Here is a 25,761-nt window from a genome sequence, read left to right as displayed (position 1 = left end):
TCGTTGCCGATCCATGGAGTATTATGGTTCGCCTTAGTAACGATTACATTTTCCATTGTTTCGTCAAAAGTTTTAATTAGTAAGTGAAGACCATGAGTGAGTAAGTATTGCAGATGCAAATAAATTACAATGGAATAAAAAGTTTGTAAACAAAATTGAAAATTAGCTTTCTGTATTAGAATTGAAATGCGAAGAAAAAGGAAAATGTGCATTCAAAAACGCTTTAATAGTGAACCAAATACCTCAAAAACCTATAACAAATTAGTGGGAAAACAGGTCTTATTTCAACATGGAAGCATGGGTCCCCAAAATCTTGTTGATGAATTTGTTAACAATAAGAAACTAAATTCTTATAATAGTCGATTATAAAAAAAAACATCGCCAGTCGAAAAATATTCGAAACTCCTGATCGGGGTGATCATGATCTCTCTCCGACCGAAATTTTGGTAATCAAATATATTCACGTTCAGCTTTAAGTGAAAACTTTAATTCTTTTAACTTGTTTAAGTCTTAAATTTATTCAAATTTTATAAAAATAGCACGTCTGAGTTTGAAGTTACTTATTCATATAGTCGATTTCAATTATAGCTATTACTACTTTAGTGCCTAGTGTTAATAGAGACGTCAGCACCTAAATAATTATAAGTCAGCTACTTACATAGACATAGTATTTATAATACAATGTGCTGCTTTGATTATATATCTGGCATTTATTAGGGTACCTCCACAACGAAAATCTATTCCATCTGCTAGAAATAAAATCAATTACTATATTGCGCGATTTTATACTTTCATCCAACTTAGCTTTTGTAAGGATAATCAAAATAAAACAACGTAATGAAGCAGAATCGAGTTTAATGCTCTCGGTTCGACAACTACGTCTTAACTAACTTATCGTAAACCCAAAAAACATCGCATAATAATACCCTAATTATCTCCTCACCGCAACTTGCCCTCCCTGTCCTTTTTGCCTGAGACGCCGATATATTTTACGATCGGCAAAAAAAACAAGGCGGCGCCTCTTTGTTACGGGGTCTTGTCGGATATGACGTAATAATATAAATATTAAAACACTTTCGTCTTAAAACGTGATTTGCCTAATTTATTTTTAGATCATACTTTCAAAATTAATGGTCATCATAGGTTTCAAAGTGACAAAAATTCGATACAATTCTCTTGGTTATATTATTTAATGATTCTGAACATATGTAATGGTTGTTTTTTTCCGATGTATAGAACTTTAAGTTGGCAAAACTGTTCAAGATGGTGACCGATTTGACAGCTGTCACAAACAAAACTGCCGCATTTGGAGCGAAGCTAATCCTCAAGTGTATGTCTAAACACCGTTACATCCACAAAAACTGACTGTTTGGTGCGCTTTATGGGCTGGTGGAATCATTGGTATAGAGCTATGATTACCAACTCTTTCATCCCTGAGTTGAATAACCATGATGTCGAAGAGATGTGGTTTCAACAAGACGGCGCAACATGTCACACAGCTCATGCCACAATCGATTTATTGAAAGACACGTTTGGTGACCGCCTAATTTCACGTTTTGGACCTGTGAATTGGCCTCCAAGATCTTGTGGTTTAACACCGCTAGACTACTTTCTGTGGTGCTATGTGAAGTCATTGGTCTATGCGGATAAGCCACAAACGCTTGACCATTTGCAAGACAACATTCGCCGTGTTATTGCCGATATACGGTCACAAATGTTGGAAAAATTAATCGAAAATTGGATGTCTCGATTGGACTACATCCGCGCCAGCCGTGGCGGTCGTATGCCAGAAACCATATTTAAAATGTAATGCAACAAGATTATCTTTCGGATAAATAAAATTCATGTCAATCGAATAATCCATCGTTGTTTTATTGCAACTTAAAGTTCTATACATCGAAAAAAAAACACCCCTTACTTATAATAGAAAAAAACATAACGCAGCAAGTTCTAAGGTTTTTTTTTTAAATTAGCATGGGTTATATAATACCAAATAGCGGCGGTTGTAAAATGTAAATGTGTAATGTAATATAAAATTAATCAGTAGATATTTAAATTTTCTATAAAAGGGCCATCCATGGAAATTCTTCCAATCCTGTTTGCTTTCCAGAGGTAATCCTGGAATTCGTTCACATTTCAACACAACCACACAAAATCACTCGTTGACTAAAGGCATTGTTCGCTGCGATTGATGTTTAACTCATCGCATCGTTTAGCGGGTATTACTGAATAATCACGAACCAATCAATCATCAAAATCTAACAACAAACCAAATTTAACAACATGTGTTGCGGCATTATGAAGTTATTGACACTTTTTTCCGATATTGTTCGGATACTCCGCACCAAATTCTATTAAGAGGACGGTAATAATAAAAATAATATTTTTTCTATCCAAATCTTTACATTACTTTTCGAGCTAGGGTATTTTGCCTTACTTAATTGGCCACGGGTACCTATATGCTGTTTACCTGTAAGGAAAACAATTAAATCCTCAATTATTTACTGTGCATTCAATGCTATGCGATCCTTGGCATTTCCCTGCAATGAAAGTATTTTAAATTCCAAGGGTATTGGGGTATGTCTTATCACACTCAGCGTCATATTCGATGCGATTTATTATTATTATTCCGCACTAAGTAATCCCTACACGTAGTTCCCTTCCCCCCACATATGCTTCATTTATTTGGTTATATTTATGTATTTAAGTTTTAGGTAGGTGGTGTCTTGTCAAATCTTGTTTCACATGATATCTAGTGATGCGTAAAACTGAAACTTAGCAAACTTCAAAAGAATAAAAATTAATTATCAATTATTAATTAATTAAAGTAAAGCAATATATTGTGGTCTTTATCAAAATTTCGTTCTATTGTCCTGATCTTCTGTGTGAGACTATTTCGGTCTTCAAATTGTTTAATTACATTTTTAATTTTAAAAAAATCACTTTTAACCCTTACAACATTATCTCCGGTTGAATAATATAATTTTATTCTTTGCCGTCTTCCTTCCTCAGTATAACCCATTTGAAAAATCTTAAGTTATTTAACTAACGCTGTAGATCTTTAGTTTTGATTAGTTGTCAAAAGTAGAACATTATTAAAACAATTACAATCATAGAGAATATGGTTACTATCAAGGCAGACTTGACCATTTTTAAGCAATATGGTTATTGTCCAGAAATCGAATGACAGAAATATCTCAAAAACGGCTAAATTATCTACGACTTAAGCTAATAATATATAAGGCATTCGATTAAAAAAAAGATGTTGCTGTCATTTTGACAGGTTGCGATTGTCGTTTGTTTTTTCTGACATTTGCATAAGATAATAGAGCAAAAATCTTACTTAAAACTTTTGTATTTATACATTTTTTCTATCTTTTAAAATTAACCCTGTAGGTAGGCGTCAAAATATAATGAATAACCCAGTACACATGTTTTGAAATGTTAATTTGTCACAATCTTGCTAAACAATCATTGATCTGTTTTCCTTACTACTTGATATTTTTGTTGCAAAAAATTCGAAATAGTCCAATTCTGAATTGAGGAACGCTCTGTCCAACTGTTCCATTTTCTAAATTATGGTTGCGACATGGTTGAAAGAACTAGATGTTGATGGATTACCTTTTCATGTAAGTTGAAACTTCCAGGAGCGGTAAACAAATCGTGGGCTGCAAATAAACGGATTTCCTTGTGAAATCCCTACGAAATTAAAAAAAAAAGGGCTCACCATTTCTACGCATCAATAATCGTCTAGGCTTAGACTCGGTAGCAAAACAACATATAGAAATTTAAAGGTCGAAACCACATTCTCGATTCCGCAGGAATTTTATCGCATCTCGCCATAAGGCGTTTCGCAATGTTAATTCAAATTTAGGTTCGATTCACAAGTTTTCAAGCTGCTGCAGGTGTCCAATGAAATGCATAGCGCAGAGGTATTGCCTATGCTCAGAATATGATTAAAAAGTTTTGAAAACGACATGCAGGTGCACGATAATCAAAATCTCGAATTAAATTAATGCAGCATTTAACAACCAACCAGGCCGCTGACAGAAGAAGTTTGGAGGCGGCATTTTAACGAAGTTATCTTTTTGAAATCATAACACGCATTTACGAAGTTCAATCATTACGAAAATGTCTGACAAATCTTGAGAATTTGGGATCCAAAGTGAAAATATTTCTTTTTAACATTTCGTTAACGTACTAATATGAAAACGACAATCATTCTTCCATGTTATCCAAAATCCATTGGATATAACTCCCAACCCTGGTGTAAATACCCGGTTGCCCATCGGCACCGCATTGTCTCGGGCCAAATGATACCATTCCGTACTGTATGTATCTAGGCGAGCCGTCAACAAGTCCGACATACTTCATCGGTCCACCGCTGTCTCCTCCACATGAGTCTCTACCATTGTATCCACCGGCACATATTTGCTGATCCGTAATTGGAGCAAACTGTTGGTACAATTTATGACAAACAGGCAGTGACAACACGGGTACTGATACTTTGAGAAGTATTGGGCTTTTGTAACCTAAAATCATTTCCGCTCATCACAATGTCGCTACATATAATAAATATGGAATACAATAAAAAATGATAGAATTAAAATTAGTTTAAACTGGATGTTTCAAACTGCAGAAATTTTATGTAACGGAAAGCCTTCCTAAATAAAAAGTCACCCGAACATTTCCATGAAAATGCTAAATAATTTTCGTTAACTTAAATAAAAATACTACTTTTTCGCAAAAAATTTAGGTCTTGAGTTTTGATTTTTTCAATTACCCTTGTTGTCGCTATGGAAAGAGTTGATCAACAGCTGTTACACTGATTTAGCAACTATTAGGAATATTTGTAATTTTGAAATTTAAAGAAAATTTTGCTAGAACATGTAACTGTACCTTTTTCTGTAGCACATATCGGTTTAATATTGGCTGAAATCATTTGCACATTACTAGACGTAAAACTAAACTAGTGCCACGTCTCTTTTCCACTGAAGGTGGAGGGGAGACCGAAGCAATCCTACTATACTTTGCTCACTTTGCTACCGATTAGAAGCAGTAAGTATAGGGCCCAAGCAGCTCAGTTTCTCAAAATATGGGCGGGGTATAAAAAAAGAAAGTAAATAAATCAAAGGTTGGAGACCGGGGCGCCAACTAGGACGAAACCCCAACCTATACTATAAGTTAGTGATAGTGGCTAGTGTCCTTGTTCACTAGCCACCCAACAAACTCACAAAGTTAACAACGTTCGAACCCAAATAACCAAAAACCAAATAAATAATTAATAAATAAACCGGCACGTCAGTTTAAATCTCCATATATTGGCTCAAGTACACACTAAGCACAGGAAGCTTGTGACGATCGATCGTTTACAAATAACTCTTACAAACAAAATGTTTCTATAATTATGTACTTTATCTTTACCCTAACTGAGCTCTTTAATTTATATTGATATTTAAAAATTGAAATTTGTATTTAATAGGAATAAAATTAACCAAAACGTAAATAGAGGCTTATCTGTGATCCTCCAGTTACCAGCAACGAACGAGTCGGGCAAGCTCTAAGATGGCTGTCCTGTATGCTGCCTACGGGTTCACCAGTCAGTGGGATAGGCACGAATGCTTATCACTCTTGGACGAGGAGATATGCACTGCAACGTCCTGAACCGAGCTAACTTGAAGACTTGACGAATTCTTGGGTTGCAGAATTCATAACACGTGCCGTCCACGATGTAAGGAGGCACCAAATCCAAAATCAAAACCAAAAACCAGAACCAAAAAACCGCCTGATGATCGTGGGTGGCGGTGAAGAGTGCCAGGTGCTAGGTTGGTTAGCTTTAATCCAGCCTAAGCTGTAATGTTGGGGACGTCCAAGCAAAATACTACCAACAAGACGACGATCCGCAACTTCTATACGATTTCAATCCGGTTTAATCCTCGAAAACTACGAGATGCCACAAACTTATTCGGATTGAAATCTTGCAACCACTTGCACCGGCGGAAATCGTAAGGCCAAAAAAAAAGAACGATGAAGTTTCACCAAGTTCCAAAAAAAGAGACCGAGTCAAGTCAAGCCAATTATGCGTTTCACAAAAAATGTTGGGCGCGACTGCTAGGATCATTTGCCCATTGCCGACTTCCGTCGAGGATTTTCGAACAAAGAAGAATAACCAATAATTTGATCAGCTAGCAAAAAACGATTCTGACCGATACCAAAAAAAATCGGCTTCCCCCCGCTACCACCGCGGACTATCCGGGCCCATCCGGCCTCCATACCGGCGTGAACGGAGAAAAACGACGGGGCCGACGACGATTATCACTTTAAGACGTACACTGAACACTCAGAACACTAAATCCACACCGTGAAAACCGATATCAAACTTTTTGGGACGAATACATGGGATTCTGTCGGGAGCGAACGGAGGTTAAACCGCCGCGTGCAATGCTCCACCACAGAATCAAAAAGAGACCGATTCAAGTTCAAGTATGCGCTTCACAAAAAATGTTGGGCTCGACTGCTAGGATCATTCGCCCATTGCCGACTTCCGTCGAGGATCTTCGCTTTTGGTCATTGACCAACACGTACAAAGAAGACATATAACCAATATTTGCTCAACTAGCAAAAAAACAAATTTGACCGATACCAAAAAAAACCGACACCCCCCGCTTCCACAGCGGACCAACCGGGCCCATCCGGCCTCCATACCGGCGTGAACGGGGAAAAACGACGGGGCCGACGACGATTATAACTTTAAAACATGCACTGAACACTAACAACACTAAGTCCACACAGTGGAAATCGTTATCAAACTTTTGAGGACGAATACAAGGGATTCTGTCGGGAGCGAACGGAGGTTAAACCGCCGCGTGCAATGCTCCACCACAGAATCCAAAGAGACCGATGGTGCTGGCAATACGATGTTCGGTTCCGACACCACTAGGGTCAATGGGCCAATAATGACAGAAGTTAATCAACGCAAGGAGACTAAATATTACCTAACTACTACCCGCTATTACCAATAATAATCAATTATTACACACACATGAATGAGATTACACAGTAACGTCTTAGGAAATTGAAGACGAACGTGGGCCAAAGGTCGAGTGCTTAACTGTACTAATGGCCGAGTGCATTCGCGTTGACAGAGGATTGAAATATAACCTCTCCAAAAAGCAACAATTGTAAATAAATGAAAGCAAGGAACAAGAATAGAAATTGCCGTTAGTTAGGAAATAGGAAGGAATACCTGACGATCGTCTCGTGCAATCCAACCGCATTCCGCCGTAACATCTCAAATTGCAGCAAAAATGCAAAGACTTACACTTATTTACATTTATTTTAGGACAGGCAAACCACACGAAGCAATTAAATTTTGACGATAAAAAACTGGAACGCTGATAAAATCCCTGTATTTGTGAAAATTGGTTTTCATTTTATTATTGGCCTATTATAAATTCATTACAAGAAAAGGGTCGGAGCTATATACTAATTATTCGATACTACTTACAATTACTAAAATTTTGGATTATAGTCTAGCCTTATCAAGGCTATATCATTTGTGTATGTCCTTTTGTTATAGTTCGGATGAATCATTATCTTTTCCGCTCGGAAATCTTGCACTTTTGGAGCGCAGTATCCTTCTTCGCAGTCCTCCGTGTTTCGTAAATCGTATTCTCCTAGCCTAACTCCAATTCTAAAACAATTAAAATAAACACTCGACTAATTATAAATACCACGTAGTTATTACACCATTTCCAATTATTTATTTAACTCGGATATTAAAACCTATCTACTTTGAAACTTTTTTTGCATTTGCAATTAGGAAATAATGAATCCATTACATCATATATTTAAGTAGCGATATTAACTTTAAGCAACATGAGAAATGATTAACTTTCTAGTCAAAAGATATAAATAAGTACAGTGTTTAAAATGTTGAAAAAACAATAAGGAGTGTTTCAAAATTGTAGTCAAGATTTCAGGGAAACATTTTCAACATGGAAGAAAGACTCAACAAACGCTTCGTTGCCGATCTATAAAGTATTATGGTTCGCCTTAGTAACGATTACATTTTCCATTGTTTCGTCAAAAGTTTTAATTAGTAATTGAAGACCATGAGTGAGTAAGTATTGCAGATGCAAATAAATTACAATGGAATAAAAAGTTTGTAAACAAAATTGAAAATTGGCTTTCTGTATTAGAATTGAAATGCGAAGAAAAAGGAAAATGTGCATTCAAAAACGCTTTAATTTTGAACCAAATACCTCAAAAACCTATAACAAATTAGTGGGAAAACAGGTTTAATTTCTACATGGAAGCATGGGTAACCAAAATCTTGTTGATGAATTTGTTAACAATAAGAAACTAAATTCTTATAATAGTCGATTATAAAAAAAAACATCGCCAGTCGAAAAATATTCGAAACTCCTGATCGGGGTGACCATGATCTCTCTCCAACCGAAATTTTGGTAATTAAATATATTCACGTTCAGCTTTAAGTGAAAACTTTAATTCTTTTAAAATGTTTAAGTCTTAAATTTGAAGTTACTTATTCATATAGTCGATTTGAATTATAGCTATTACTAGTTTAGTGCCTAGTGTTAATAAAGACGCCAGCACCTAAATAATTATAAGTCAGCTACTTACATAGACATAGTAATTATAATACAATGTGCTGCGGCGAGTATATATCTGGCATTTATTAGGGTACCTCCACAACGAAAATCTATTCATCTCCTAGAAATAAAATCAATTACTATATTGCGCGATTTTATATTTTCATCCAACTTAGCTTTCGTCTTAAAAAGTGATTTGCCTAATTTATTTTTAGATCATACTTTCAAAATTATTGGTCATCATAGGTTTCAAAGTGACAAAAATTCGATACAATTCTCTTGGTTATATTATTTAATGATTCAAACACAGATATGTTTCTAAACATATGTAATGGGTGTTTTTTTCCAATGTATAGAACTTTAAGTTGGCATAACTGTTCAAGATGGCGACCGATTTAACAGCTGTCAAGTGATTTATTCTCGCACAAACAAAACTGCCGCATTTGGAGCGAAGCTAATCCTCAAGTGTATGTCAAAACACCGTTAGGGTAAACTTGCCTAAATCGTACTTGCGCGTAAATCGTACCACCTAAATTACTCAGAATTTATAAAACATACAGCGGCATCTGTCGGTGATTACTTGAGTTAGTGCTAAGCTAACCAGCTGTGATGCTCCGAAGCAGTGATTCCTGTACGAGATGTAATTTTACTGATAAAAGTAAGTTTTTTTCAGTTTTCTTGTAAAATTTTAGCGTTTTTTGTAAGCGTTTTTTAAGAATTCTATAAACATAAAATTGTGAATCATACGGTTTTCAAAAATTGCATTTCTTTACAATTCATTTGGTGGTAGAATTAGCGCGCAGCGTTTTCTCATAACCTAAAAGCGTTAAGTGTATTTTGAAGAGGACTTTGAGCGTAAATCGTACTTTATTATACATCCTAATTCGTACCGGTACAAATTAGGAATACGAAACAAAATTGTTTTCATTTTGGTTTTAACCAATCAATTTCTGTTTATACATATTTGTTAAGTTTTTAATTTTATCATTTTATGAGAGGAAAAAATAAAAATAATTTTTTTTAGCACACAATGGCAAAACGGCAATATAATAAATGGTCTATGCAAAATATGAATGCAGCAATAGAAGATTTTAATAATGGGAAATTACGATTCAATGAAGTATGCAGGACATATGGTATTCCAAAACCGACCTTTCGACGTCATTTAAAAGGTCTAAATTCTCAGAAAAAAATAGGAAAACCAAGCGATTTGACGGAGCAAATGGAGACCGAATTGGTTCATCACATTTTGGATTTGGAGTCTAGATTCTTTGGGTTAACTATCACAGATTTAAGACATCTAGCATTTCAGTTGGCAGAAAAATACAAACTTCCGCACCGATTTAATAAGGTGCAAGAGTTATCCGGTTGGAAATGGTATTACAAATTTATGAAAAACCACCCAGAAATTGCCTTAAGAATGCCTGAACCAACATCAATGGCACGATGTAAAGGATTTAACAAAAACATTGTATCAGAATTTTTCGACAAATACGAAAAGATTCTAGAAGATTTCCAATTTGGACCTAACGAAATTTTTAACATGGATGAGACAGGTCTTAATACCGTTCATAAGCCTGCTAAAATATTAGCGTTAAAAGGAAAACATCAAGTCGGAGCAGTCACTAGCGGAGAACGTGGAATTAACACTACATGCGTTTGTTGCATGAATGCTAGTGGAGACTTTATTCCTCCAATGTTCATCTTCAAACGCAAAAGAATGACGGATATCCTTAAACGTGGTGGCCCGCCTAAAACGCTGTACACTTGTTCTGAGAGTGGGTGGATTGTCGCTTCAATCTTTGTCGAATGGTTACAACATTTCATAAATGATTTAAAATTGGAAAAACAATTGAATCATAAAATTCTATTAATATTGGATGGACATACCACACATACTAAGAATCTAGAAGCCATAAACCTTGCTAGAGAATACGGTATCGTAATGTTTTCTTTGCCGGCGCACACAACACACAAACTACAGCCTTTGGATAGATCATTCTTTAAGTCATTAAAAACTAATTTTAACAAAGAATGTGCAGTTTGGATAAGAAATCACCCTGGTGAAACATATCTGAAATTTTGGGAGTGGCATATCCTAGATCGGTTTGTATGGACATCGCTATGAAAGGTTTTGAAACTTGTGGATTGTGGCCTTGCAACAGGCATCGAATACCAGATGAAAAATATGTCGTGCTCGATGAAAATGAAATGACCCAAACTGATATGCAACTTTCGGATCCTGGTCCTTCCACAGCGAATGTTTCTACAAATGCACACGATCAAACTGACGCATCCATCCGCACGGTTATTGAGAATTTGTCACCAATATATCGACTTCCACCGCAAACATCTAAGAAAACAAGCAAGGCCGTAGTCCGTACTGAGAGTCCATATAAAAATATGTTAGAAAATAAATTAGATGGACCAACAAAACCAAAGAAACGCTCTTTAATAGAAAAGAATTCTAATACTTGGTATTGCATTTTATGCCGCAAAGATGAAGAAAAATCAATGATTCAATGCATCAAATGCAACATATGGGTGCACGACAACTGTGCAGGTGTAGGAAAAGCCACATATTCTTACACTTGCCAACATTGCATCAGAAGTACGATTTAGGAATAGTGCGGTACGAGTTAAGACATATGGTCTTAAATCGTACTTTTTTCATTATTTTTTAAATATTTTATTTTGAGTAGTAAAACAGGGTTTCTTTAAGTATTAACACATGTCTAATGTTTATTCTATTAAACTTTTAACAACCAAAATTTCATAGTGTTTGATGCATTTTTGAGAAATCTACAACAAGTTGTTCAAAACTGGTACGATTTGGGCAAGTTTACCCTACATCCACAAAAACTGACAGTTTGGTGCGCTTTATGGGCTGGTGGAATCATTGGTATAGAGCTATGATTACTAACTCATTCATCCCTGAATTAAATAACCATGATGTCGAAGAGATGTGGTTTCAACAAGACAGCGCAACATGTCACACACCTCGTGCCACAATCGATTTATTGAAAGACACGTTTGGTGACCGCCTAATTTCACGTTTTGGACCTGTGAATTGGCCTCCAAGATCTTGTGATTTAACACCGCTACTTTCTGTGGTGCTATGTAAAGTCATTGGTCTATGCGGATAAGCCACAAACGCTTGACCATTTGCAAGACAACATTCGCCGTGTTATTGCCGATATACGGTAACAAATGTTGGAAAAATTAATCGAAAATTGGATGTCTCGATTGGACTACATCCGCGCCAGCCGTGGCAATCGTATGCCAGAAACCATATTTAAAATGTAATGCCACAAGATTACCTTTCGGATAAATAAAATTCATGTCAATCGAATAATCCATCGTTGTTTTATTGCAACTTAAAGTTCTATACATCCAAAAAAAACACCCCTTACTTATAATAGAAAAAAACATAACGCAGCAATTTCTAAGTTTTTTTTTTTTAAATTAGCATGGGTTATATAATACCAAATAGCGGCGGTTGTAAAATGTAAATGTGTAATGTAATATAAAATTAATCAGTAGATATTTAAATTTTCTATAAAAAAATCTTTAAGCGTACCTGTGTTGTATGCTATGAGGGCCATCCATGGAAATTCTTCCAATCCTGTTTGCTTTAAATGACATTCATTCTTCCATGTTATCCAAAATCCATTGGATATAACTCCCAACCCTGGTGTAAATACCCGGTTGCCCATCGGCACCGCATTGTCTCGGGCCAAATGATACAATTCCGTACTGTATGTATCTAGGCGAGCCGTCAACAAGTCCGACATACTTCATCGGTCCACCGCTGTCTCCTCCACATGAGTCTCTACCATTGTATCCACCGGCACATATTTGCTGATCCGTAATTGGAGCAAACTGTTGGTACACTTTATGGCAAACAGACAGTGACAACACGGGTACTGATACTTTGAGAAGTATTGGGCTTTTGTAACCTAAAATCATTTCCGCTCATCACAATGTCGCTACATATAATAAATATGGAATACAATAAAAAATGATAGAATTAAAATTAGTTTAAACTGTATGTTTCAAACTGCAGAAATTTTATGTAACGGAAAGCCTTCTTAAATAAAAAGTCACCCGAACATTTCCATGAAAATGCGAAATAATTTTCGTTAACTTAAATAAAAATACTACTTTTTCGCAAAAAATTTAGGTCTTGAGTTTTGATTTTTTCAATTACCCTTGTTGTCGCTATGGAAAGAGTTGATCAACAGCTGTTACACTGATTTAGCAACTATTAGGAATATTTGTAATTTTGAAATTTAAAGAAAATTTTGCTAGAACATGTAACTGTACCTTTTTCCGTAGCACCCCATCCGGAGACGATAGCCGATTTTCCCGTTAGGTCGTCATTAATTTCGCTCACCGGAAGACATATCGGTTTAATATTGGCTGAAATCATTTGCACATTACTAGACGTAATACTAAACTAGTTAAAAATTTTGACGATAAAAATCTGCAACGCTGATAAAATCTGTATATTTGTGAAAATTGGTTTTCATTTTATTATTGGCCTATTATAAATTCATTACAAGAAAAGGGTCGGAGCTATATATTAATTATCCAATACTACTTACAATAACTAAAATTTGCATTATAGTCTAGCCTTATCAACGCTATATCATCTGTGTATGTCCGTTTGTTATAGTTCGGATGAATCATCATCTTTTCCGCTCGGAAATCTTGCACTTTTGGAGCGCAGTATCCTTCTTCGCAGTCCTGCGCGTTTCGTAAATCGTATTCTCCTAGCCTAACTCCAATTCTAAAACAATTAAATTAAACACTCGACTAATTATAAATACCGCGTAGTTATTACACCATTTCTAATTATTTATTTCACTCGGATATTAAAACCTATCTACTTTGAAACTTTTTTTGCATTTGCAATTAGGAAATAATGAATCCATTACATCATATATTTAAGTACCGATATTAACTTTAAGCAACATGAGAAATGATTAACTTTCCAGTCAAAAGATATAAATAAGTACAGTGTTTAAAATGTTGAAAAAGCAATAAGGAGTGTTTCAAAATTGTAGTCAAGATTTCAGGGAAACATTTTCAACATGGAAGAAAGACTCAACAAACGCTTCGTTGCCGATCCATAGAGTATTATGGTTCGCCTTAGTAACGATTACATTTTCCATTTTTTCGTCAAAAGTTTTAATTAGTAAGTGAAGACCATGAGTGAGTAAGTATTGCAGATGCAAATAAATTACAACGGAATAAAAAGTTTGTAAACAAAATTGAAAATTGGCTTTCTGTATTAGAATTGAAATGCGAAGAAAAAGGAAAATGTGCATTCAAAAACGCTTTAATTTTGAACCAAATACCTCAAAAACCTATAACAAATTAGTGGGAAAACAGGTCTTATTTCAACATGGAAGCATGGGTCCCCAAAATCTTGTTGATGAATTTGTTAACAATAAGAAACTAAATTCTTATAATAGTCGATTATAAAAAAAAACATCGCCAGTCGAAAAATATTCGAAACTCCTGATCGGGGTGATCATGATCTCTCTCCGACCGAAATTTTGGTAATCAAATATATTCACGTTCAGCTTTAAGTGAAAACTTTAATTCTTTTAACTTGTTAAAGTCTTAAATTTATTCAAATTTTATAAAAATAGCACGTCTGAGTTTGAAGTTACTTATTCATATAGTCGATTTCAATTATAGCTATTACTACTTTAGTGCCTAGTGTTAATAGAGACGCCAGCACCTAAATAATTACAAGTCAGCTACTTACATAGACATAGTATTTATAATACAATGTGCTGCGGTGAGTATATATCTGGCATTTATTAGGGTACCTCCACAACGAAAATCTATTCCATCTCCTAGAAATAAAATCAATTACTATATTGCGGGATTTTATATTTTCATCCAACTTAGCTTTCGTCTTAAAAAGTGATTTGCCTAATTTATTTTTAGATCATACTTTCAAAATTAATGGTCATCGTATTGACAAAGTGACAAAAATTCGATACAATTCTCTTGGTTATATTATTTAATGATTCAAACACAGATATGTTTCTAAACATATGTAATGGGTGTTTTTTTCCAATGTATAGAACTTTAAGTTGGCATAACTGTTTAAGATGGCGACCGATTTAACAGCTGTCAAGTGATTTATTCTCGCACAAACAAAATTGCCGCATTTGGAGCGAAGCTAATCCTCAAGTGTATGTCAAAGCACCGTTAGGGTAAACTTGCCTAAATCGTACTTGCGCGTAAATCGTACCACCTAAATTACTCAGAATTTATAAAACATACAGCGGCATCTGTCGGTGATTACTTGAGTTAGTGCTAAGCTAACCAGCTGTGGTGCTCCGAAGCAGTGATTCCTGTGCGAGATGTAATTTTACTGATAAAAGTAAGTTTTTTTCAGTTTTCTTGTAAAATTTTAGCGTTTTTGTAAGCGTTTTTTAAGAATTCTATAAACATAATATTGTGAATCATACGGTTTTCAAAAATTGCATTTCTTTACAATTCATTTGGTGGTAGAATTAGCGCGCAGGGTTTTCTCATAACCTAAAAGCGTTAAGTGTATTTTGAAGAGGACTTTGAGCGTAAATCGTACTTTATTATACATCCTAATTCGTACCGGTACAAATTAGTAATACGAAATGAAATTGTTTTCATTTTGGTTTTAACCAATCAATTTCTGTTTATACATATTTGTTAAGTTTTTAATTTTATCATTTTATGAGAGGAAAAAATAAAAATAATTTTTTTAGCACACAATGGGAAAACGACAATATAATAAATGGTGTATGGAAAATATGAATGCAGCAATACAAGATTTTAATAATGGGAAATTACGATTCAATGAAGTATGCAGGACATATGGTATTCCAAAACCGACCTTTCGACGTCATTTAAAAGGTCTAATTTCTCAGAAAAAAATAGGAAAACCAAGCGATTTGACGGAGCAAATGGAGACCGAATTGGTTCATCACATTTTGGATTTGGAGTCTAGATTCTTTGGGTTAACTATCACAGATTTAAGACATCTAGCATTTCAGTTGGCAGAAAAATACAAACTTCCGCACCGATTTAATAAGGTGCAAGAGTTAGACGGTTGGAAATGGTATTACAAATTTATGAAAAACCACCCAGAAATTGCCTTAAGAATGCCTGAACCAACATCAATGGCACGATGTAAAGGATTTAACAAAAACATTGTATCAGAATTTTTCGACAAATACGAAAAGATTCTAGAAGATTTCCAATTTGGACCTAACGAAATTTTTAACATGGATGAGACAGGTCTTAATACCGTTCATAAGCCTGCTAAAATATTAGCGTTAAAAGGAAAACATCAAGTCGGAGCAGTCACTAGCGGAGAACGTGGAATTAACACTACATGCGTTTGTTGCATGAATGCTAGTGGAGACTTTATTCCTCCAATGTTCATCTTCAAACGCAAAAGAATGACGGATATCCTTAAACGTGGTGGCCCGCCTAAAACGCTGTACACTTGTTCTGAGAGTGGGTGGATTGTCGCTTCAATCTTTGTCGAATGGTTACAACATTTCATAAATCATTTAAAATTGGAAAAACAATTGAATCATAAAATTCTATTAATATTGGATGGACATACCACACATACTAAGAATCTAGAAGCCATAAACCTTGCTAGAGAATACGGTATCGTAATGTTTTCTTTGCCGGCGCACACAACACACAAACTACAGCCTTTGGATAGATCATTCTTTAAGTCATTAAAAACTAATTTTAACAAAGAATGTGCAGTTTGGATAAGAAATCACCCTGGTGAAACATATCTGAAATTTTGGGAGTGGCATATCCTAGATCGGTTTGTATGGACATCGCTATGAAAGGTTTTGAAACTTGTGGATTGTGGCCTTGCAACAGGCATCGAATACCAGATGAAAAATATGTCGTGCTCGATGAAAATGAAATGACCCAAACTGATATGCAACTTTCGGATCCTGGTCCTTCCACAGCGAATGTTTCTTCAAATGCACACGATCAAACTGACGCATCCATCCGCACGGTTATTGAGAATTTGTCACCAATATATCGACTTCCACCGCAAACATCTAAGAAAACAAGCAAGGCCGTAGTCCGTACTGAGAGTCCATATAAAAATATGTTAGAAAATAAATTAGATGGACCAACAAAACCAAAGAAACGCTCTTTAATAGAAAAGAATTCTAATACTTGGTATTGCATTTTATGCCGCAAAGATGAAGAAAAATCAATGATTCAATGCATCAAATGCAACATATGGGTGCACGACAACTGTGCAGGTGTAGGAAAAGCCACATATTCTTACACTTGCCAACATTGCATCAGAAGTACGATTTAGGAATAGTGCGGTACGAGTTAAGACATATGGTCTTAAATCGTACTTTTTTCATTATTTTTTAAATATTTTATTTTGAGTAGTAAAACAGGGTTTCTTTAAGTATTAACACATGTCTAATGTTTATTCTATTAAAGTTTTAACAACCAAAATTTCATAGTGTTTGATGCATTTTTGAGAAATCTACAACAAGTTGTTCAAAACTGGTACGATTTGGGCAAGTTTACCCTACATCCACAAAAACTGACAGTTTGGTGCGCTTTATGGGCTGGTGGAATCATTGGTATAGAGCTATGATTACTAACTCATTCATCCCTGAATTGAATAACCATGATGTCGAAGAGATGTGGTTTCAACAAGACGGCGCAACATGTCACACACCTCGTGCCACAATCGATTTATTGAAAGACACGTTTGTTGACCGCCTAATTTCACGTTTTGGACCTGTGAATTGGCCTCCAAGATCTTGTGATTTAACACCGCTACTTTCTGTGGTGCTATGTAAAGTCATTGGTCTATGCGGATAAGCCACAAACGCTTGACCATTTGCAAGACAACATTCGCCGTGTTATTGCCGATATACGGTAACAAATGTTGGAAAAATTAATCGAAAATTGGATGTCTCGATTGGACTACATCCGCGCCAGCCGTGGCAATCGTATGCCAGAAACCATATTTAAAATGTAATGCCACAAGATTACCTTTCGGATAAATAAAATTCATGTCAATCGAATAATCCATCGTTGTTTTATTGCAACTTAGAGTTCTATACATCCAAAAAAAACACCCCTTACTTATAATAGAAAAAAACATAACGCAGCAATTTCTAAGGTTTTTTTTTAAATTAGCATGGGTTATATAATACCAAATAGCGGCGGTTGTAAAATGTAAATGTGTAATGTAATATAAAATTAATCAGTAGATATTTAAATTTTCTATAAAAAAATCTTTAAGCGTACCTGTGTTGTATGCTATGAGGGCCATCCATGGAAATTCTTCCAATCCTGTTTGCTTTAAACGACATTCATTCTTCCATGTTATCCAAAATCCATTGGATATAACTCCCAACCCTGGTGTAAATACCCGGTTGCCCATCGGCACCGCATTGTCTCGGGCCAAATGATACAATTCCGTACTGTATGTATCTAGGCGAGCCGTCAACAAGTCCGACATACTTCATCGGTCCACCGCTGTCTCCTCCACATGAGTCTCTACCATTGTATCCACCGGCACATATTTGCTGATCCGTAATTGGAGCAAACTGTTGGTACACTTTATGACAAACAGACAGTGTCAACACGGGTACTGATACTTTGAGAAGTATGGGGCTTTTGTAACCTAAAATCATTTCCGCTCATCACAATGTCGCTACATATAATAAATATGGAATACAATAAAAAATGATAGAATTAAAATTAGTTTAAACTGTATGTTTCAAACTGCAGAAATTTTATGTAACGGAAAGCCTTCCTAAATAAAAAGTCACCCGAACATTTCCATGAAAATGCGAAATAATTTTCGTTAACTTAAATAAAAATACTACTTTTTCGCAAAAAATTTAGGTCTTGAGTTTTGATTTTTTCAATTACCCTTGTTGTCGCTATGGAAAGAGTTGATCAACAGCTGTTACACTGATTTAGCAACTATTAGGAATATTTGCAATTTTGAAATTTAAAGAAAATTTTGCTAGAACATGTAACTGTACCTTTTTCCGTAGCACCCCATCCGGAGACGATAGCCGATTTTCCCGTTAGGTCGTCATTAATTTCGCTCACCGGAAGACATATCGGTTTAATATTGGCTGAAATCATTTGCACATTACTAGACGTAATACTAAACTAGTTAAAAATTTTGACGATAAAAATCTGCAACGCTGATAAAATCTGTATATTTGTGAAAATTGGTTTTCATTTTATTATTGGCCTATTATAAATTCATTACAAGAAAAGGGTCGGAGCTATATACTAATTATTCAATTCTACTTACAATAACTAAAATTTGCATTATAGTCTAGCCTTATCAACGCTATATCATTTGTGTTTGTCCGTTTGTTATAGTTCGGATGAATCATCATCTTTTCCGCTCGGAAATCTTGCACTTTTGGAGCGCAGTATCCTTCTTCGCAGTCCTCCGTGTTTCGTAAATCGTATTCTCCTAGCCTAACTCCAATTCTAAAACAATTAAAATAAACACTCGACTAATTATAAATACCACGTAGTTATTACACCATTTCCAATTATTTATTTAGCTCGGATATTAAAACCTATCTACTTTGAAACTTTTTTTGCATTTGCAATTAGGAAATAATGAATCCATTACATCATATATTTAAGTACCGATATTAACTTTAAGCAACATGAGAAATGATTAACTTTCCAGTCAAAAGATATAAATAAGTACAGTGTTTAAAATGTTGAAAAAACAATAAGGAGTGTTTCAAAATTGTAGTCAAGATTTCAGGGAAACATTTTCAACATGGAAGAAAGACTCAACAAACGCTTCGTTGCCGATCCATAGAGTATTATGGTTCGCCTTAGTAACGATTACATTTTCCATTGTTTCGTCAAAAGTTTTAATTAGTAAGTGAAGACCATGAGTGAGTAAGTATTGCAGATGCAAATAAATTACAACGGAATAAAAAGTTTGTAAACAAAATTGAAAATTGGCTTTCTGTATTAGAATTGAAATGCGAAGAAAAAGGAAAATGTGCATTCAAAAACGCTTTAATTTTGAACCAAATACCTCAAAAACCTATAACAAATTAGTGGGAAAACAGGTCTTATTTCAACATGGAAGCATGGGTCCCCAAAATCTTGTTGATGAATTTGTTAACAATAAGAAACTAAATTCTTATAATAGTCGATTATAAAAAAAAACATCGCCAGTCGAAAAATATTCGAAACTCCTGATCGGGGTGACTATGATCTCTCTCCGACCGAGATTTTGGTAATTAAATATATTCACGTTCAGCTTTAAGTGAAAACTTTAATTCTTTTAACTTGTTTAAGTCTTAAATTTATTCAAATTTTATAAAAATAGCACGTCTGAATTTGAAGTTACTTATTCATATAGTCGATTTCAATTATAGCTATTACTACTTTAGTGCCTAGTGTTAATAGAGACGCCAGCACCTAAATAATTACAAGTCAGCTACTTACATAGACATAGTATTTATAATACAATGTGCTGCGGTGAGTATATATCTGGCATTTATTAGGGTACCTCCACAACGAAAATCTATTCCATCTCCTAGAAATAAAATCAATTACTATATTGCGCGATTTTATATTTTCATCCAACTTAGCTTTCGTCTTAAAAAGTGATTTGCCTAATTTATTTTTAGATCATACTTTCAAAATTAATGGTCATCGTAGTGACAAAGTGACAAAAATTCGATACAATTCTCTTGGTTATATTATTTAATGATTCAAACACAGATATGTTTCTAAACATATGTAATGGGTGTTTTTTACCAATGTATAGAACTTTAAGTTGGCATAACTGTTCAAGATGGCGACCGATTTAACAGCTGTCAAGTGATTTATTCTCGCACAAACAAAACTGCCGCATTTGGAGCGAAGCTAATCCTCAAGTGTATGTCAAAGCACAGTTAGGGTAAACTTGCCTAAATCGCACTTGCGCGTAAATCGTACCACCTAAATTACTCAGAATTTATAAAACATACAGCGGCATCTGTCGGTGATTACTTGAGTTAGTGCTAAGCTAACCAGCTGTGGTGCTCTGAAGCAGTGATTCCTGTGCGAGATGTAATTTTACTGATAAAAGTAAGTTTTTTTCAGTTTTCTTGTAAAATTTTAGCGTTTTTTGTAAGCGTTTTTTAAGAATTCTATAAACATAATATTGTGAATCATACGGTTTTCAAAAATTGCATTTCTTTACAATTCATTTGGTGGTAGAATTAGCGCGCAGCGTTTTCTCATAACCTAAAAGCGTTAAGTGTATTTTGAAGAGGACTTTGAGCGTAAATCGTACTTTATTATACATCCTAATTCGTACCGGTACAAATTAGTAATACGAAATGAAATTGTTTTCATTTTGGTTTTAACCAATCAATTTCTGTTTATACATATTTGTTAAGTTTTTAATTTTATCATTTTATGAGAGGAAAAAATAAAAATAATTTTTTTTAGCACACAATGGGAAAACGACAATATAATAAATGGTGTATGGAAAATATTAATGCAGCAATACAAGATTTTAATAATGGGAAATTACGATTCAATGAAGTATGCAGGACATATGGTATTCCAAAACCGACCTTTCGACGTCATTTAAAAGGTCTAATTTCTCAGAAAAAAATAGGAAAACCAAGCGATTTGACGGAGCAAATGGAGACCGAATTGGTTCATCACATTTTGGATTTGGAGTCTAGATTCTTTGGGTTAACTATCACAGATTTAAGACATCTAGCATTTCAGTTGGCAGAAAAATACAAACTTCCGCACCGATTTAATAAGGTGCAAGAGTTAGACGGTTGGAAATGGTATTACAAATTTATGAAAAACCACCCATAAATTGCCTTAAGAATGCCTGAACCAACATCAATGGCACGATGTAAAGGATTTAACAAAAACATTGTATCAGAATTTTTCGACAAATACGAAAAGATTCTAGAAGATTTCCAATTTGGACCTAACGAAATTTTTAACATGGATGAGACAGGTCTTAATACCGTTCATAAGCCTGCTAAAATATTAGCGTTAAAAGGAAAACATCAAGTCGGAGCAGTCACTAGCGGAGAACGTGGAATTAACACTACATGCGTTTGTTGCATGAATGCTAGTGGAGACTTTATTCCTCCAATGTTCATCTTCAAACGCAAAAGAATGACGGATATCCTTAAACGTGGTGGCCCGCCTAAAACGCTGTACACTTGTTCTGAGAGTGGGTGGATTGTCGCTTCAATCTTTGTCGAATGGTTACAACATTTCATAAATCATTTAAAATTGGAAAAACAATTGAATCATAAAATTCTATTAATATTGGATGGACATACCACACATACTAAGAATCTAGAAGCCATAAACCTTGCTAGAGAATACGGTATCCTAATGTTTTCTTTGCCGGCGCACACAACACACAAACTACAGCCTTTGGATAGATCATTCTTTAAGTCATTAAAAACTAATTTTAACAAAGAATGTGCAGTTTGGATAAGAAATCACCCTGGTGAAACATATCTGAAATTTTGGGAGTGGCATATCCTAGATCGGTTTGTATGGACATCGCTATGAAAGGTTTTGAAACTTGTGGATTGTGGCCTTGCAACAGGCATCGAATACCAGATGAAAAATATGTCGTGCTCGATGAAAATGAAATGACCCAAACTGATATGCAACTTTCGGATCCTGGTCCTTCCACAGCGAATGTTTCTTCAAATGCACACGATCAAACTGACGCATCCATCCGCACGGTTATTGAGAATTTGTCACCAATATATCGACTTCCACCGCAAACATCTAAGAAAACAAGCAAGGCCGTAGTCCGTACTGAGAGTCCATATAAAAATATGTTAGAAAATAAATTAGATGGACCAACAAAACCAAAGAAACGCTCTTTAATAGAAAAGAATTCTAATACTTGGTATTGCATTTTATGCCGCAAAGATGAAGAAAAATCAATGATTCAATGCATCAAATGCAACATATGGGTGCACGACAACTGTGCAGGTGTAGGAAAAGCCACATATTCTTACACTTGCCAACATTGCATCAGAAGTACGATTTAGGAATAGTGCGGTACGAGTTAAGACATATGGTCTTAAATCGTACTTTTTTCATTATTTTTTAAATATTTTATTTTGAGTAGTAAAACAGGGTTTCTTTAAGTATTAACACATGTCTAATGTTTATTCTATTAAAGTTTTAACAACCAAAATTTCATAGTGTTTGATGCATTTTTGAGAAATCTACAACAAGTTGTTCAAAACTGGTACGATTTGGGCAAGTTTACCCTACATCCACAAAAACTGACAGTTTGGTGCGCTTTATGGGCTGGTGGAATCATTGGTATAGAGCTATGATTACTAACTCATTCATCCCTGAATTGAATAACCATGATGTCGAAGAGATGTGGTTTCAACAAGACGGCGCAACATGTCACACACCTCGTGCCACAATCGATTTATTGAAAGACACGTTTGTTGACCGCCTAATTTCACGTTTTGGACCTGTGAATTGGCCTCCAAGATCTTGTGATTTAACACCGCTACTTTCTGTGGTGCTATGTAAAGTCATTGGTCTATGCGGATAAGCCACAAACGCTTGACCATTTGCAAGACAACATTCGCCGTGTTATTGCCGATATACGGTAACAAATGTTGGAAAAATTAATCGAAAATTGGATGTCTCGATTGGACTACATCCGCGCCAGCCGTGGCAATCGTATGCCAGAAACCATATTTAAAATGTAATGCCACAAGATTACCTTTCGGATAAATAAAATTCATGTCAATCGAATAATCCATCGTTGTTTTATTGCAACTTAAAGTTCTATACATCCAAAAAAAACACCCCTTACTTATAATAGAAAAAAACATAACGCAGCAATTTCTAAGGTTTTTTTTTAAATTAGCATGGGTTATATAATACCAAATAGCGGCGGTTGTAAAATGTAAATGTGTAATGTAATATAAAATTAATCAGTAGATATTTAAATTTTCTATAAAAAAATCTTTAAGCGTACCTGTGTTGTATGCTATGAGGGCCATCCATGGAAATTCTTCCAATCCTGTTTGCTTTAAACGACATTCATTCTTCCATGTTATCCAAAATCCATTGGATATAACTCCCAACCCTGGTGTAAATACCCGGTTGCCCATCGGCACCGCATTGTCTCGGGCCAAATGATACAATTCCGTACTGTATGTATCTAGGCGAGCCGTCAACAAGTCCGACATACTTCATCGGTCCACCGCTGTCTCCTCCACATGAGTCTCTACCATTGTATCCACCGGCACATATTTGCTGATCCGTAATTGGAGCAAACTGTTGGTACACTTTATGACAAACAGACAGTGTCAACACGGGTACTGATACTTTGAGAAGTATGGGACTTTTGTAACCTAAAATCATTTCCGCTCATCACAATGTCGCTACATATAATAAATATGGAATACAATAAAAAATGATAGAATTAAAATTAGTTTAAACTGTATGTTTCAAACTGCAGAAATTTTATGTAACGGAAAGCCTTCCTAAATAAAAAGTCACCCGAACATTTCCATGAAAATGCGAAATAATTTTCGTTAACTTAAATAAAAATACTACTTTTTCGCAAAAAATTTAGGTCTTGAGTTTTGATTTTTTCAATTACCCTTGTTGTCGCTATGGAAAGAGTTGATCAACAGCTGTTACACTGATTTAGCAACTATTAGGAATATTTGCAATTTTGAAATTTAAAGAAAATTTTGCTAGAACATGTAACTGTACCTTTTTCCGTAGCACCCCATCCGGAGACGATAGCCGATTTTCCCGTTAGGTCGTCATTAATTTCGCTCACCGGAAGACATATCGGTTTAATATTGGCTGAAATCATTTGCACATTACTAGACGTAATACTAAACTAGTTAAAAATTTTGACGATAAAAATCTGCAACGCTGATAAAATCTGTATATTTGTGAAAATTGGTTTTCATTTTATTATTGGCCTATTATAAATTCATTACAAGAAAAGGGTCGGAGCTATATACTAATTATTCAATTCTACTTACAATAACTAAAATTTGCATTATAGTCTAGCCTTATCAACGCTATATCATTTGTGTATGTCCGTTTGTTATAGTTCGGATGAATCATCATCTTTTCCGCTCGGAAATCTTGCACTTTTGGAGCGCAGTATCCTTCTTCGCAGTCCTCCGTGTTTCGTAAATCGTATTCTCCTAGCCTAACTCCAATTCTAAAACAATTAAAATAAACACTCGACTAATTATAAATACCACGTAGTTATTACACCATTTCCAATCATTTATTTAGCTCGGATATTAAAACCTATCTACTTTGAAACTTTTTTTGCATTTGCAATTAGGAAATAATGAATCCATTACATCATATATTTAAGTACCGATATTAACTTTAAGCAACATGAGAAATGATTAACTTTCCAGTCAAAAGATATAAATAAGTACAGTGTTTAAAATGTTGAAAAAACAATAAGGAGTGTTTCAAAATTGTAGTCAAGATTTCAGGGAAACATTTTCAACATGGAAGAAAGACTCAACAAACGCTTCGTTGCCGATCCATAGAGTATTATGGTTCGCCTTAGTAACGATTACATTTTCCATTGTTTCGTCAAAAGTTTTAATTAGTAAGTGAAGACCATGAGTGAGTAAGTATTGCAGATGCAAATAAATTACAACGGAATAAAAAGTTTGTAAACAAAATTGAAAATTGGCTTTCTGTATTAGAATTGAAATGCGAAGAAAAAGGAAAATGTGCATTCAAAAACGCTTTAATTTTGAACCAAATACCTCAAAAACCTATAACAAATTAGTGGGAAAACAGGTCTTATTTCAACATGGAAGCATGGGTCCCCAAAATCTTGTTGATGAATTTGTTAACAATAAGAAACTAAATTCTTATAATAGTCGATTATAAAAAAAAACATCGCCAGTCGAAAAATATTCGAAACTCCTGATCGGGGTGACTATGATCTCTCTCCGACCGAGATTTTGGTAATTAAATATATTCACGTTCAGCTTTAAGTGAAAACTTTAATTCTTTTAACTTGTTTAAGTCTTAAATTTATTCAAATTTTATAAAA

At 34.8% G+C, this 25,761-nt stretch overlaps 3 protein-coding genes and 1 pseudogene across 3 annotated transcripts; all 4 read right to left on the bottom strand.

Moving 5' to 3' along the window:
- Window positions 1-3,557: 3,557 nt before the first annotated feature.
- Window positions 3,558-12,244, bottom strand: LOC132706973 (CLIP domain-containing serine protease HP8-like; annotated as a pseudogene).
- Window positions 8,605-13,466, bottom strand: LOC132706972 (CLIP domain-containing serine protease HP8-like). The gene is made up of 5 exons (XM_060678571.1): window positions 13,462-13,466; window positions 13,223-13,407; window positions 12,942-13,037; window positions 12,196-12,574; window positions 8,605-8,736 (listed from the first exon to the last, which is right to left on the bottom strand). The coding sequence occupies exons 1-4, from the start codon at window positions 13,464-13,466 to the stop codon at window positions 12,261-12,263; spliced, it is 600 nt and encodes a 199-aa protein (XP_060534554.1). The 3' UTR covers window positions 8,605-8,736; window positions 12,196-12,260.
- A 4,538-nt stretch (window positions 13,467-18,004) lies between these two features.
- LOC132706971 (CLIP domain-containing serine protease HP8-like) lies at window positions 18,005-23,710 on the bottom strand. Its single transcript, XM_060678570.1, has 5 exons — window positions 23,686-23,710; window positions 20,139-20,229; window positions 18,967-19,151; window positions 18,686-18,781; window positions 18,005-18,318 (listed from the first exon to the last, which is right to left on the bottom strand). The coding sequence occupies exons 1-5, from the start codon at window positions 23,708-23,710 to the stop codon at window positions 18,005-18,007; spliced, it is 711 nt and encodes a 236-aa protein (XP_060534553.1).
- Window positions 23,711-23,750: 40 nt separating this feature from the next.
- Window positions 23,751-24,956, bottom strand: LOC132706970 (CLIP domain-containing serine protease HP8-like). Its single transcript, XM_060678569.1, has 4 exons — window positions 24,952-24,956; window positions 24,713-24,897; window positions 24,432-24,527; window positions 23,751-24,064 (listed from the first exon to the last, which is right to left on the bottom strand). The coding sequence occupies exons 1-4, from the start codon at window positions 24,954-24,956 to the stop codon at window positions 23,751-23,753; spliced, it is 600 nt and encodes a 199-aa protein (XP_060534552.1).
- Between the last annotated feature and the right edge of the window lie 805 nt (window positions 24,957-25,761).

Source organism: Cylas formicarius, unplaced genomic scaffold (assembly GCF_029955315.1).
Source record: "Cylas formicarius isolate icCylForm1 unplaced genomic scaffold, icCylForm1.1 PGA_scaffold_9__14_contigs__length_23061073, whole genome shotgun sequence".
NCBI lineage: Eukaryota > Metazoa > Arthropoda > Insecta > Coleoptera > Brentidae > Cylas > Cylas formicarius.
This window is presented reverse-complemented; position numbering and strand designations above follow the sequence as displayed.

Coding starts and splice junctions, on each gene's coding strand:
- LOC132706972 (XM_060678571.1), bottom strand. Junction 13,038..13,222: donor TAATGCAAATTTTAGTTATT/GTAAGTAGTATT, acceptor AAATGATTTCAG/CCAATATTAAACCGATATGT. Junction 12,575..12,941: donor ATGGGGTGCTACGGAAAAAG/GTACAGTTACAT, acceptor AAATGATTTTAG/GTTACAAAAGCCCAATACTT.
- LOC132706971 (XM_060678570.1), bottom strand. CDS start 23,710: ATGGCCCTCATAGCATACAACACAG. Junction 20,230..23,685: donor CCTCATAGCATACAACACAG/GTACGCTTAAAG, acceptor TTTTATTTCTAG/GAGATGGAATAGATTTTCGT. Junction 19,152..20,138: donor ATTATAAATACTATGTCTAT/GTAAGTAGCTGA, acceptor TAATTGTTTTAG/AATTGGAGTTAGGCTAGGAG.
- LOC132706970 (XM_060678569.1), bottom strand. Junction 24,528..24,712: donor TAATGCAAATTTTAGTTATT/GTAAGTAGAATT, acceptor AAATGATTTCAG/CCAATATTAAACCGATATGT. Junction 24,065..24,431: donor ATGGGGTGCTACGGAAAAAG/GTACAGTTACAT, acceptor AAATGATTTTAG/GTTACAAAAGTCCCATACTT.